Source organism: Barbus barbus (genome assembly GCF_936440315.1).
Source record: "Barbus barbus genome assembly, chromosome: 9".
Lineage (NCBI taxonomy): Eukaryota > Metazoa > Chordata > Actinopteri > Cypriniformes > Cyprinidae > Barbus > Barbus barbus.
In genome coordinates, this window is record NC_136737.1 from 5,312,464 (window position 1) to 5,326,641 (window position 14,178).

The 14,178-nt window shown below is 38.2% G+C and overlaps 1 protein-coding gene across 1 annotated transcript; it reads right to left on the reverse strand.

Annotated features, from left to right (window-relative positions):
* Positions 1-403: 403 nt before the first annotated feature.
* Positions 404-9,359, reverse strand: LOC306874891 (piggyBac transposable element-derived protein 4-like). The gene is made up of 3 exons (XM_079425206.1): positions 8,772-9,359; positions 2,224-3,486; positions 404-1,828 (listed from the first exon to the last, which is right to left on the reverse strand). The coding sequence occupies exons 1-3, from the start codon at positions 9,122-9,124 to the stop codon at positions 1,387-1,389; spliced, it is 2,058 nt and encodes a 685-aa protein (XP_079281332.1). The 5' UTR covers positions 9,125-9,359; the 3' UTR covers positions 404-1,386.
* Positions 9,360-14,178: the final 4,819 nt, after the last annotated feature.

Here is a 14,178-nt window from a genome sequence, read left to right on the forward strand (position 1 = left end):
TCTGTGCATAAGGCAAAGTTAAAAAAGAAATTACTGATTCAGTCAGTGTGGAAGAACTTGACTGGTGTTTGGTGATCAGTTTTTGGTTCAAGGCCTGCCTTTAAAGTCACATCATAGTTGTTCAACTGAGATTAGGACTTGGCTTTCTGCAGACCAGTCAAGTTCTTCTACACTGACTCAATCAATCACCTTGCCTTATACACAGAGGCTTTGTCCTGTTAGAATAGGAAAGGGTCCTGTCCAAACTGTTGCTATAAAATTAAAAGCACACAATTCCCTAGAATATCATTATATGCTTAAACATCAAGATTTGTACTCATGGAAATTGAGAGAAGGGGGTGTCTCAATACTTTGGGGAATATAGTGCATGAGTTTTGTGAGTACAAAAAGAGACTCTACAAGAGCACTTAAGAAATCTATTTAATGACATGCAACAATTTACAAACAGTCCATACATCTTTTAGACTAGACAAAATATATTTTTACACCTTTAGAATGCCAATATAAAATGTGTTGTTAATGTCTACACAGTTGTAAGATTAATATTAAGCACCTTTCCATCATCAGGTCACATAGCTCAGAATCTGACAGGTATCAGTACTAATAGCATTTCTATATCAAGTTTTGGTACAATTACAAACCGTTCCACAAAGATTTTCCAGCAAAGTTAGCTAAAGGTGCTCAGGACAGGAGAACCTCAATGGTCGATTAGTCACTCACGACTAGCCCCATATATTCTAATCCTGATTTTGCAGCACCACAATGGACAAAGAGTCCATAAATGTGTCTGGATTGGTTCTGCAGTGGTAAAACATTTCAACTGATGGTGCAAAAGTCCTGAAAATACAGTTCCAGTGTGGTTCCAGCACAACAGAATAAACATGGGAGATTTTTTCATATATTTACTTACAATGCGAATACTCAAAATCTACCATTAGAAGCTAAAATGTCTTTAAGATATTTCCATTTTATCAGTATTTATAAGCCTCGCATGCCATTAGTCTGTCATCAGTGTCTTGCTAGTTTCATGTTGCATTTCTTTGGATTTCTGGTCATTTTGATTTCTGATTTTGAACTAGTTTATGAATAAACTGCACCGTAAGCATTTAGCCCAAAGTATACTTGGGTTTTTACCTGTACGCGAGGGTGCAAGTTCAGTGTGTGTGATACAAATATTTTCCCCAGAATAGTACATGTATACCTTACGCTTACTGTCCAGCTTTGTATTTATCTGTCAAAATGTCTGCAGAAAGAGTGTAGATGCTGGACAAAGATGAAACTTTCTAGAGGGCACGTGTCAACTACCTGCATTCGCACATGCTATACTTTCAATGGCTATGCGTCCAACTGTGTGCAAGCTCTAGAGTGCAATGTCTACCTTGGGTATTACTCTGAGTCAGACTCATCAGTTAATTCATGCCATTTACTGTAACAGTCACGCTTTGGAACAAAGCATAAATGCACCTCGCAAGTTGCACACATGACTGGAGTTTTGCTGTGGCAAATTCTGCATTTCCGTCTTCCAAAAGTGCTGTCTCCACTGAGGTACTTGGGAAGGTGGGAATCTGTAGCAGGAACCGGTCGTTCTTGTACTGAGGCACATAAAGGTCCGGTTCCCGCAAGCTCTGCAACAAGCGCCTCCCGGAAGGCCTTCTGGGTCAGAGGCTTCTGGTTCTTCATCTTGGCCATCTGCTGGTGCAAAATGAAGGCATTGACTACAGCGATGTCCACAAAGTGGTAAAAAAAGGACCGATACCACTTTTTTGTTTTATGCAGGACTGTGTAATATCCTATAAGGGCGTCAGACAGATCCACTCCTCCCATGTGCCTGGAATGAAAGGAACATTGTGATTTATTATAAGACTTGCTTTTAGAAGTAATGAATTACAACATTGCATTACTCAGTAACGCATTATTTTACTAGTGGTGGTTTACGGGGTGGTGATGGCGCAGTGGATAAGACACATGCCTTTGGTGTGAGAGACCCGGGTTCGAATCCACTGTGAGACACCAATGTGTCCCTGAGCAAGACACTTAACCCCTAGTTGCTCCAGAGGCGTGCGACCTCTGACATATATAGCAATTGTAAGTCGCTTTGGATAAAAGCGTCAGCTAAATGAATAAATGTAAATGTAGTTAGCTAAAACAATCAGATTACATAACTCACTTGCAATGCATTACCATCAAGCACAAACTTCACACCACTGAATAAAATCTACTAACTTGTTGTAATCCAGCACTGCGGCTGGAACGGGGAAATCCTGGAAGGCCCAAACTCCATCGGCTCCTTTCACATTCCTCTTAATCGAGTCCCCATTATAGGCTTTATGAAAGGTGGAGCACATCAGCACGTCTCTCTTGTCCTTCCACTCAACAAACAGCAGATCGTCTTCCCTAAACCAGCGAATATTACCACGAGGAGCCGGTGTCTTTGAGTGGCCAATGCGGTTTGCACGAACAGTGCCACAACCCCAGATCTTTTTACGGAGCAGGTCTCTGAAGAGCTTGGGACTGGTGTAAAAGTTGTCAACAAACAGCTTGTAGCCGCTTCCCAACAACCTTTCATTTGTCAGACTCATGACAGAATCATAACTAATGCCTTTGCTCTCCTCTGAATTGACCTTTCCTTCATAAATGAAGAAGTCCCACGTGTAGGCACAGAGGGAATCTGCCAGTACAAAAAGTTTGTACCCCCATTTTGTAGGTTTGTTCTTCATGTACTGTTTGAGTCCATTTCTAGCCTTCGATGCCACCATTCGTTCATCAATGGAGATGTTCTGAGCGGGATGGAAAGAGGCTTTGCAGGCGTCCCTAATGTCCTGGTACAGCGGTTTGATCTTACACAGGCGGTCGTATTCAGGTGTTCCCCTCTTCTTGTCATTCTCTGCGTCCACTTTGGGATCACTAAGATGGAGCCCCGCACAGATGCTAAAAAATTTCCTTCCAGACATGATTCTTGCAGGATACGGCAGACTGTACAAGTCTGATTTCTTCCAGTAGTCTGACAGTGTGAAGCATTTCAGCACGCCCATGTAAATCACCAATGCTATGAATGACTTAAGATCTTTTATTGAAATGTCCTCCCATGGTGTCTTCTTTCCTTCACGACGCATGGCTCCATATGCATTTGTGTGCTCTACAAGTGTCTGTAGCACTGATTTGGAAAAGAACAACTCAAAATACTGCAGAGGACTGCATGTTGCAGTGGAGATCAACTGGGGTCCGGGTGTGTTTTTAGGTCTGAATACTGGCTGTTTCGGCTCAACATCAGGTTCATCTGCACTTTTCCACTTCTGTTCTGAGAAGCTCAAGGAAAAAGGCTGAGATCGACTCGCGCTACTTCTCCTACCTTTCCTTTTGCCTCTTTGCACAGAGGCAGGTGAACCAGATCTGCAAGACTTTGCTGGAGATGGCGATACAGAAGATCTCTTCTTTTTTCGTGGAGTGGCCTCTGGATACCAGTCATCATCAGAGTCATCTGAAAGCCTGTTGCATTAAGCAAGACAACAAACTGGCATTAGTGATGTAAATATGCAGACACAAATGTGTTACATTCAAAAATGTAATAATAGGGACGCACCGAATGTTCGGCAACCGAAAAAAGCTCTTTCAGTGTTTGGCCGAATAAGCGAAAAGACCAAATAAATTGTACCAAACAATGACGTGACACGATCAAATAGAAGCACGCACTAATGCAGCAAACACGTCTGCAGTGTGAAAGTATTTCAAACTGCCCAAGAAAGACACAAAAATCATTACAAGCACCGACAGCGAGAGACTGCTTAGTGCTGCATCTGCATCTCACCGATGAGAAGAGGAAGAGGTGGTTGTTCCTGGTTACTGTTTGATGATTGAAATCGCGAAATTGCCTTAAGGCATGGGAGTTTGGACACGTTTTGCACATGCAAGGAAAATCTGCGCTGAAACAATGTTATTCGTCAGTTGGTCAGTAACATTTTTATTTAATTTTGTAAAGGCATGTGACAATGTGATACGTGCAACAAACACCTTCCCAAATTCGTACTGAGAATAATTTATAAATCTGTTGTGAACAAAAAGAAGCACTGAGATCTTCCAGCGGGTTTCTGCCAAAATAAATGCTGAGAAAAATCAACAACTCCATCAACATTCATAAATGCTAGAATTGTAATTTTACTGGTTTTCTGTAGAATAAAATAAAAAAAGAAGACAATAATGAAAATAATAATTACCTTACAACAGCTCTATTAATACTAGGGGTCGACCAATTATCGACCTGGCCGATTATTGGCACCGATATTAAGCATTTTTATGATAATCGGCATCGGTCATTTTCAAAACCGATGTGCCGATAAAATTATTTAATTTTGAAACGCGCTATTTGGCTCTGATGCAGCCTGTCGGAACTCACAACTCTGTGGCCTAGCACAGTCTCCGCCCACCGCGCATCTGATTTGTTGAGAGTCAGGAGTCCGACCAATCAACGTGGAAGACTAAAGGCGCTCTCACACCGAAAGCGCTTGCTAACTGGTGCTGCTTCATTATGTATCAGTTATCTCTCAAAGGCAGCAGCAGACTTTGCACAAGTTGCAATAAATTACAATCCACTACACTGAAGTTGTAAAAACCTCAATTTTATCTATTTATGGTTTCCGAGATGGGGGAAACGCAGGGGGAATCGCGGAATCCAGTCATATGGAATTTACTGTATAACGCGGAGTCACGGAATTAGTCAAAGTTTGGATGAATTAATCAAAAGTAGGTCACTTAAATCGACTCATGATATGGACTATCTGTAAACATTAAGCTGCAAAAAGACTATTTAAATATGGATTCTGCATGTTCGGCGTGTCTCTGTATATGTGAAAGGCACAGACGCGCGGTTTTGACACACACACACACACACTGAAGTGCGCGACGCTCGCGGTGTTTTCCGCATCTGCCATGTCACTAAATGAGGACATAAATACATGAACATCATCCCCAGAACTGCTCTGAGAGTTACTTCATGTTCATTTGACTGTTTCGTTTGAGTAAAACGATCGTCATATCATAAATAGGCTACAGAAACTTAAGAGGTCCTCATGGCGACCCGTCAAAATAAAAGTTCGGTTTATTTACTAATGCTACTACAATTATTACAACTTTTTTTAAAAGAACAATCACACATACGCTATTTCTTACATGTTTTAATTTATAGTAAACACATTTGTTTGCCAAAAAATAGAGTTCAACTCTCATTTGATTAAAAGATAAATTAAATTAATGTTTTATGCCTTCATTTGCACTGCTCTGTAAATGAAAACTAATGAAAATTACTGTCACATAGGCCAAGACTAAGATACTGTCACATAGGCCAAGATTAAGTTACTGTCACATAGGCCAAGATTAGGATGACGGAAATTGGGACATTTCAATAGGCTATTGAACCAAGTGTGCCTATAACAGGCTATTAGTGTTATAGTTTCATTAAAATAGTTGCGGTCTTCTTCGCAACTTCTACAATGGAGCTATGAAGACAATTAAATTATTTACACTTATTATATACATTGCGCTTTTTAAATTAATCAATTGATGTGTATTAGATGATGAATTGAATAGTCACCTCTTGTAGGTTATGATTTAGTCAACCGAAAATAATTAATGAAGAATTATGAGAGGTTATGCTATTACACATACATTTCTAACATGTAAATTATTGAAGCCAAATACTTACATTTCCCCAAGCTGTTTAGCTGTAGTATTTAGTATTCATAGGCTTAATCATGAAGCATGCAGTGGCCCCACTTTTAACTCTCTCTTTATATATTACCCTTATTGTAGATGGATGCATGGGGGAAGACGAGTAAGAAGTGCAACCAACACTAGGGAAGGCCGTTTTTGTCAGAGCCCTTGTTATTCTTAATTTTGACATTCATTTTCATTTTTACACCAGACATCGGTTCAATATATCGGTTATCGGTCTACTTGGTCTGTAATAATCGGTATCGGCTTCGGCCTTGAAAAACACATATCGGTCGACCCCTAATTAATACATTTATTATAATCACACAGTGGTCAAATTGGGATTTGTAATAAATTCTATTGTTTTAAAGGAAGTCTCTTCTGCTCGGCATTTATTTGTACAGGAAAAATACGTGACTGGGGTCTTAAAAACGGTCTTATTCAAATTATTCATTTTAAGTTAAATTTTGCTTTGTTGGTATAATGTCTGCTAGAATGTTAAAAAATGATCAGTGTTAAGTAAATATATATAAAAAAATAGTTTTGTAATTGCTTTTTATTTTATTTGAAAAGCAGGACAAAACAGTAAAAAGCATATTTTTGTCTATTTATTTTATGCAATGGTGAAAAAATGGCAAAATACACGAGGAAAAAATAAATAAAGTGAAAAACTGTGTTCAGTATTCGGCCTTTGGCCCAATGTTTCATTTTATTCGGCTTCGGCCAAGAATTTTCATTTCGGTGCATCCCTAGTTTCAACAAAGAAACAGTAAATAGTACTGAAAAATTCAAGAATTATGAAAGTTTACCTCAGTTTACTTCAATAACAGTATCAATGTTGCAATGTTTATTGTCTACCATACAAATTATTAAACTATTTTAATTAAACTATAAAGCAGCTATTCAGAAAGCAGTATTATAATTATTCAGGTCAAGCCAATAAATGTTGTTTTGATTTAAATCTGAATCTGAAGGCAGTATGTTTGCATTTAATACTTCTAAAGTAACTGTTAGCCGTTTCTTTACATGGAATAGAAGAAAATGCAGAACGTTTTAAGTGGGATAATTAATAAACAAGTCAAGATTTGCAAATTTAAAAAGGACAAATGCAATTTAGAAAACCTACCCAGTTAAAAAAAAAAAAGTACATACACTTCCATAATGTACTTATGCAGTCCGTAACTTTTTTTTGGTTAAAAATTATTTCTTACCGCAGCTAGAATAATTAAATGTATAATTTTGATGGCGGATTGTAATCCAGAAAGGATTGTGCGTTTATGAAACATGTGAATGAAATTAAACTATATTCCAGTTTTAAATGTGCTTCTGATTACAGATAGCCTGGGATTACACAAGGTTTGTATTTGAAAGAAAACCATTTCGAAGGGAGCATAGTTTGCTTTTTGGGTTAAAAGAATTTCTTAATATGAAATTTGAATGGTAAGGCAATTATATATTAGAAACAAACGTGGCAGACTTATTACTTGTTCAGATAACAATATACGGTGATAATTCTTATTTGGGTAATATATTCCAAGATGTAGGCTAGAATCTGTGATTGCGAAGTGCAGCAAACATCCACATGACAACTACACATTCACCTCAAAACATTAGATTCATCCGCGCTGAAGTACAGCCCATGCAAGCAAGATAATTTCACACCCAGCTGCAATACCAGGTTTTCAAACAGATGGCGACAAAGAGGCAAAACTTACGGACTCTATTTTCGAGCCCTAATTTTGTACTTAATATACTAAAAATTATTCTTTAGTACTTTATAAGATAAACTTAAGATCAGGATCAACTAAGTGTACTCAACTATGCTATTTTGGGACACCATGAATATGAACTAAAATGCGCTTTTACCATACTATCTCTGTATTTAAAAACATATTTAGTCACCACTTGTAGTAGGGTACAACGAGGCTAATGGTGCCCTGGGGTGAAAGGCACCGTTGATATTATTTTCATCTAAACCACTAGATGGCACAAAAACACGGTGTAGCACTTTCCAAAACATCCACTTTTCAATATGCATGTGTATATTTGTCTGATCCTTGATGCGATCGCGAGCAGCAGTGCAAAGTTCTTACTTGATCTAATATTTTATGCTTTTAAAAATGTCGTAGATTTAAAGGGATAGTTCACCCAAAACTGAAAATTCTGTCATCATTTACTCACCCTCAAGTAGTTCCAAACCTGTATGAATGTCTTTGTTCTGCTGAACACAAAGGAAGATATTCTGAAGAATGTGGGAACAGATCAGTTCTGGGGCACCATTGACTTCCATAGTATTTTTTTTACCCACTATGGAAGTCAATGGTGCCCCAAAACAGCCTGGTTACAAACTTTCCTCAGAATATCTTCCTTTGTGTTCAGCAGAACAAAGACATTCATACAGGTTTGGAAGTACTTGAGGGTGAGTAAATGATGACAGAATTTTCATTTTTGGGTGAACTATGCAAATGAGATAGCTAAAATTAATATATTTTGAGACAAAAGTCTTCTTTATGATTTTCCGTTTTGTTTAAGATAATTAAAACAACAGTTTTAAAATAACGAAAGAATATGTACAATTATGGTATTTGGGGTAAAAAGCGCACTTGCTGTTGGGGCTAATGATAATTAATAGATGGCTGACTTTTCCATTTGTTGACATGAAATGGTTAGATTCAGATGATAAATATCATATATTATGTTGGGTGTCCATATTAGAGATAATCACTAAGTTTAGAGTGAAACCATCATATTTAAAAACATGATATTAATCATATCATATAATAAAATATAATTTGTTGCTACTAAATATTCAATTATTATTGGGTCTCCTTCAATACTTTCAGAATCTTTACTTATTAAAATGGTTTTCCTGTAATATATTTTTTATATTACAGCTTATTTTATTTCACGGCGTCCTAAAACAGCAGTTGAGTACACTTAGTTGATCTTATAAGTTTATCTTAAGAATTTTCAGTATATTACGTACAAAATGAGTTATATTTGATTGCATGTGATATAAAGCCGTTTTAAAAATATACAAGAGTGTATTTGCAGATGTGTGTAGTTACCGATCCAGGAGGGGATCCAGACCATCGAGGAACATCTCCTCTTCTGTGGAATCCACGCTGGAAGCGGCACTCTCGTCGGATTCCTCCAAATCAATCACCTCAGCGTCTTCATATGCTTTCTCATTGTTACTCTTCTCACACTCCTCCGTGCTGTCCTCAGTCGTTTTACCCATTTTCTTCTTTTTTAGCGCTGGCTGTAAAATACTCGCCTCATCTTGTTCCTCCTTTATATCACACTTCTCCGTGTTAGTCGTTTTGTCCATTTTCTTCTTTTTTAGCGCTGGCTGTAAAATACTCGCCTCATCTTGTTCCTCCTTTATATCACACTTCTCCGTGTTAGTCGTTTTGTCCATTTTCTTCTTTTTTAGCGCTGGACGCAAAATGCACTTCAGCTGCTGCTTGCTGCAACAAATAAATCTCGTGCAGAGAGTAATGCACTATCATTTGCTACTTTTTCTGGTCTGTCCTTATATGCTGGAATCCCATTGGCCAAAACGCAAGGCAGCGGGAAACTGTCCGATAGGGCACAGTAGGAACCTCCTATATAGAAATAGCACCCCTGTGAGGATCGCCAGCTCTATAGTCATTGTAATGAGATAGAGATTGTAATCTCTGTAGGACTGAATTTAAAAAGAGCTATTTAAATTGGCCATGTCTGAAAGCTGATTGAGATGGCTTGATATCAGGAACACTCAGGGAAATATAAAACATAAAAGAAACCAATCTGGCATGCAAAATAGGTCTTGTGTTAATTTATAAAAATGCATAAAAATGAATCTAACACTGAGAATAATCTAATTCTATGAGAGTGAAGATGGAAAATGAGTAAAATGAAATTAAATTGATCACAATCCTTTTTTGTGCATTTTCTCTATACAATAGAGCAACATGCATGCAGTCCTATTTTAAGAGAAAATACATTCAAATCCTGATTTCACAGCACCAAAAATCGTAATCATGACACGAACTGTAACAGAACACCAACATTTAGCAACGGTAACCATTTAGGCTGATACCGGACAGCATTAAAAGTGTAGTTCTGATGTTGTTAGAGTGCATCAGAATAAAACATGAAAAAAATAGACGCATTTCATATAACTACTTATAAACCTACCACCAGAACTTTAACTATTTTCTATATTAAGCAATATTATAATAGTCCTCAAATTGCATTAGTCATTGTCAGCTAGTTTCATGCATTTCTGTGTTTTTTTTATTAATTTATATTTCATTTTATTATTATTTCTTGAGGTTTTGGAGTTTAATACTACTTTCATCTATCTTTGTTTATGAGTTTCATTTAACAGATTGGACGTATATGAATAACCCTGGACCATTGGTTAAAAAAATCTTATGTCAAAACAATACAGAGACCAAACCATCTATCAAAAGTTTCAAAACATAAAAAATACATTAAAATAAATCAAAGAAACTAGAAGAGTAAAAAAAAGAAAGAAAACAAAACAAAACAGTACGACACCAGTAGATGGAGCTCTCCAATGTACAGGTTAATCTCAATAAATTAGAATGTTGTGAAAAAGTTCATTTTTTTCTTGCAAGTTATTTCAAAAAGTGAAACTTTCATATATTTTAGATTCATTGCATGTAAAGTAAAACATTTCAAAAGTTTTTTTTGTTTTAATTTTGATGATTAGAGCTTACAGCTCATGAAAGTCAAAAATCAGTATCTGAAAATATTAGAATATTTACATTTGAGTTTCAATTAATGACTATCCCTACAGTATAAATTCCGGATATCTCTTGTTCTTTGCAACCACAAGAAATGGAGAAGACTGCTGACATGGCAATGATCCAGAAGAACATTGATGCCCAGGTTCGGGCCGGCAGAGATTGTAGGTGGGGGAGTGAATGTCCAGTGCTCTCTCCACCCTCAATACCACGACTGAGGTGCCCTTGAGCAAAACCCCCAACTGCTCCCCGGGCGCTGCAGCATAAATGGCTGCCCACTGCTTCGGGTGTGTGTTCACGGTGTGTGTGTGTTCACTGCTGTGTGTGTGCACGTTGGATGGGTTAACTGCAGAGCACGAATTCCGAGTATGCGTCACCATACTTGGCAGTATGTCACTTCACTTATTACACGCATCCATCGTTAAATGCAGCGCTGCACAGTCGCAGATAAGATTGAGCAAAAACACCATGCATAGATGAATGCAATGCAATAAACCCGTTAAGCACTGCGATGAAATCAAGCACTCGATACTAAAAAAACCTTACCAGGCTTACCCGAAGGCACTTTTGCAATCCACGTGAGGACATTTTTGAATGAACATGTCCAAAGATGCATAACAAAATTTGCAAAGTCTTCACTTTGAAAAAAAAAACTTTCTTATACACAACATGGGGAAAAAAGGTATTAGGACACCCCCTTCTAATGAACAGGTTTGACTACTTTAATTTCCAAGACTTCAACATTTAATGTTTAAGCATATAATGATATTATAGGGAATTGTGTGCTTCTAATTTTATAGCAACAATTTGAACAGGACTATTTTCTATTCTAACATGACAAAGCCTCTGTGCATAAGGCAAAGTTAAAAAAGAAATGACTGATTCAGTCAGTGTGGAAGAACTTGACTGGTGTTTGGTGATCAGTTTTTGGTTCAAGGCCTGCCTTTAAAGTCACATCATAGTTGTTCAACTGAGATTAGGACTTGGCTTTCTGCAGACCAGTCAAGTTCTTCTACACTGACTCAATCAATCACCTTGCCTTATACACAGAGGCTTTGTCCTGTTAGAATAGGAAAGGGTCCTGTCCGAACTGTTGCTATAAAATTAAAAGCACACAATTCCCTAGAATATCATTATATGCTTAAACATTAAGATTTGTACTCATGGAAATTGATAGAAGGGGGTGTCTCAATACTTTGGGGAATATAGTGCATGAGTTTTGTGAGTACAAAAAGAGACTCTACAAGAGCACTTAAGAAATCTATTTAATGACATGCAACAATTTACAAACAGTGCATACATCTTTTAGACTAGACAAAATATATTTTTACACCTTTAGAATGCCAATATAAAATGTGTTGTTAATGTCTACACAGTTGTAAGATTAATATTAAGCACCTTTCCATCATCAGGTCACATAGCTCAGAATCTGACAGGTATCAGTACTAATAGCATTTCTATATCATGTTTTGGTACAATTACAAACCGTTCCACAAAGATTTTCCAGCAAAGTTAGCTAAAGGTGCTCAGGACAGGAGAACCTCAATGGTCGATTAGTCACTCACGACTAGCCCCATATATTCTAATCCTGATTTTGCAGCACCACAATGGACAAAGAGTCCATCAATGTGTCTGGATTGGTTCTGCAGTGGTAAAACATTTCAACTGATGGTGCAAAAGTCCTGAAAATACAGTTCCAGTGTGGTTCCAGCACAACAGAATAAACATGGGAGATTTTTTCATATATTTACTTGCAATGCGAATACTCAAAATCTACCATTAGAAGCTAAAATGTCTTTAAGATATTTCCAGTTTATCAGTATTTATAAGCCTCGCATGCCATTAGTCTGTCATCAGTGTCTTGCTAGTTTCATGTTGCATTTCTTTGGATTTCTGGTCATTTTGATTTCTGATTTTGAACTAGTTTATGAATAAACTGCACCGTAAGCATTTAGCCCTAAGTATACTTGGGTTTTTACCTGTACGCGAGGGTGCAAGTTCAGTGTGTGTGATACAAATTTTTCCCCAGAATAGTACATGTATACCTTACGCTTACTGTCCAGCTTTGTATTTATCTGTCAAAATGTCTGCAGAAAGAGTGTAGATGCTGGACAAAGATGAAACTTTCTAGAGGGCACGTGTCGACTACCTGCATTCGCACATGCTATACTTTGAATGGCTATGCGTTCAACTGTGTGCAAGCTCTAGGGTGCAATGTCTACCTTGGGTATTACTCTGAGTCAGACTCATCAGTTAATTCATGCCATTTATTGTAACAGTCACGCTTTGGAACAAAGCATAAATGCACCTCGCAAGTTGCACACATGACTGGAGTTTTTCTGGAGCACACTTTGCATTTCCGTCTTCCAACAGTGCTGTCTCCACTGAGGTACTTGGGAAAGTGGGGATCTGTAGCACGAACCGGTCGTTCTTGTACTGAGGCACATAAAGGTCCGGTTCCCGCAAGCTCTGCAACAAGCGCCTCCCGGAAGGCCTTCTGGGTCAGAGGCTTCTGGTTCTTCATCTTGGCCATCTGCTGGTGCAAAATGAAGCCATTGACTACAGCGATGTCCACAAAGTGGTAAAAAAAGGACCGATACCACTTTCTTGTTTTATGCAAGACTGTGTAATATCCTATAAGGGCGTCAGACAGATCCACTCCTCCCATGTGCCTGGAATGAAAGGAAAATTGTGATTTATTATAAGACTTGCTTTTAGAAGTAATGAATTACAACATTGCATTACTCAGTAACGCATTATTTTACTAGTTAGCTAAAACAATCAGATTACATAACTCACTTGCAATGCATTACCATCAAGCACAAACTTCACACCACTGAATAAAATCTACTAACTTGTTGTAATCCAGCACTGCGGCTGGAACGGGGAAATCCTGGAAGGCCCAAACTCCATCGGCTCCTTTCACATTCCTCTTAATCGAGTCCCCATTATAGGCTTTATGAAAGGTGGAGCACATCAGCACATCTCTCTTGTCCTTCCACTCAACAAACAGCAGATCGTCTTCCCTAAACCAGCGAATATTACCACGAGGAGCCGGTGTCTTTGAGTGGCCAATGCGGTTTGCACGAACGGTGCCACAACCCCAGATCTTTTTACGGAGCAGGTCTCTGAAGAGCTTGGGACTGGTGTAAAAGTTGTCAACAAACAGCTTGTAGCCGCTTCCCAACAACCTTCCATTTGCCAGACTCATGACAGAATCATAACTAATGCCTTTGCTCTCCTCTGAATTGACCTTTCCTTCATAAATGAAGAAGTCCCACGTGTAGGCACAGAGGGAATCTGCCAGTACAAAAAGTTTGTACCCCCATTTTGTAGGTTTGTTCTTCATGTACTGTTTGAGTCCATTTCTAGCCTTCGATGCCACCATTCGTTCATCAATGGAGATGTTCTGAGCGGGATGGAAAGAGGCTTTGCAGGCGTCCCTAATGTCCTGGTACAGCGGTTTGATCTTACACAGGCGGTCGTATTCAGGTGTTCCCCTCTTCTTGTCATTCTCTGCGTCCACTTTGGGATCACTAATATGGAGCCCCGCACAGATGCGAAAAAATTTCTTTCCAGTCATGACACTTGCAGGAAACGGAAAACTGTATAAGTTTGATTTCTTCCAGTAGTCTGACAGTGTGAAGCATTTCAGCACGCCCATGTAAATCACCAATGCTATGAATGACTTAAGATCTTTTATTGAAATGTCCTCCCA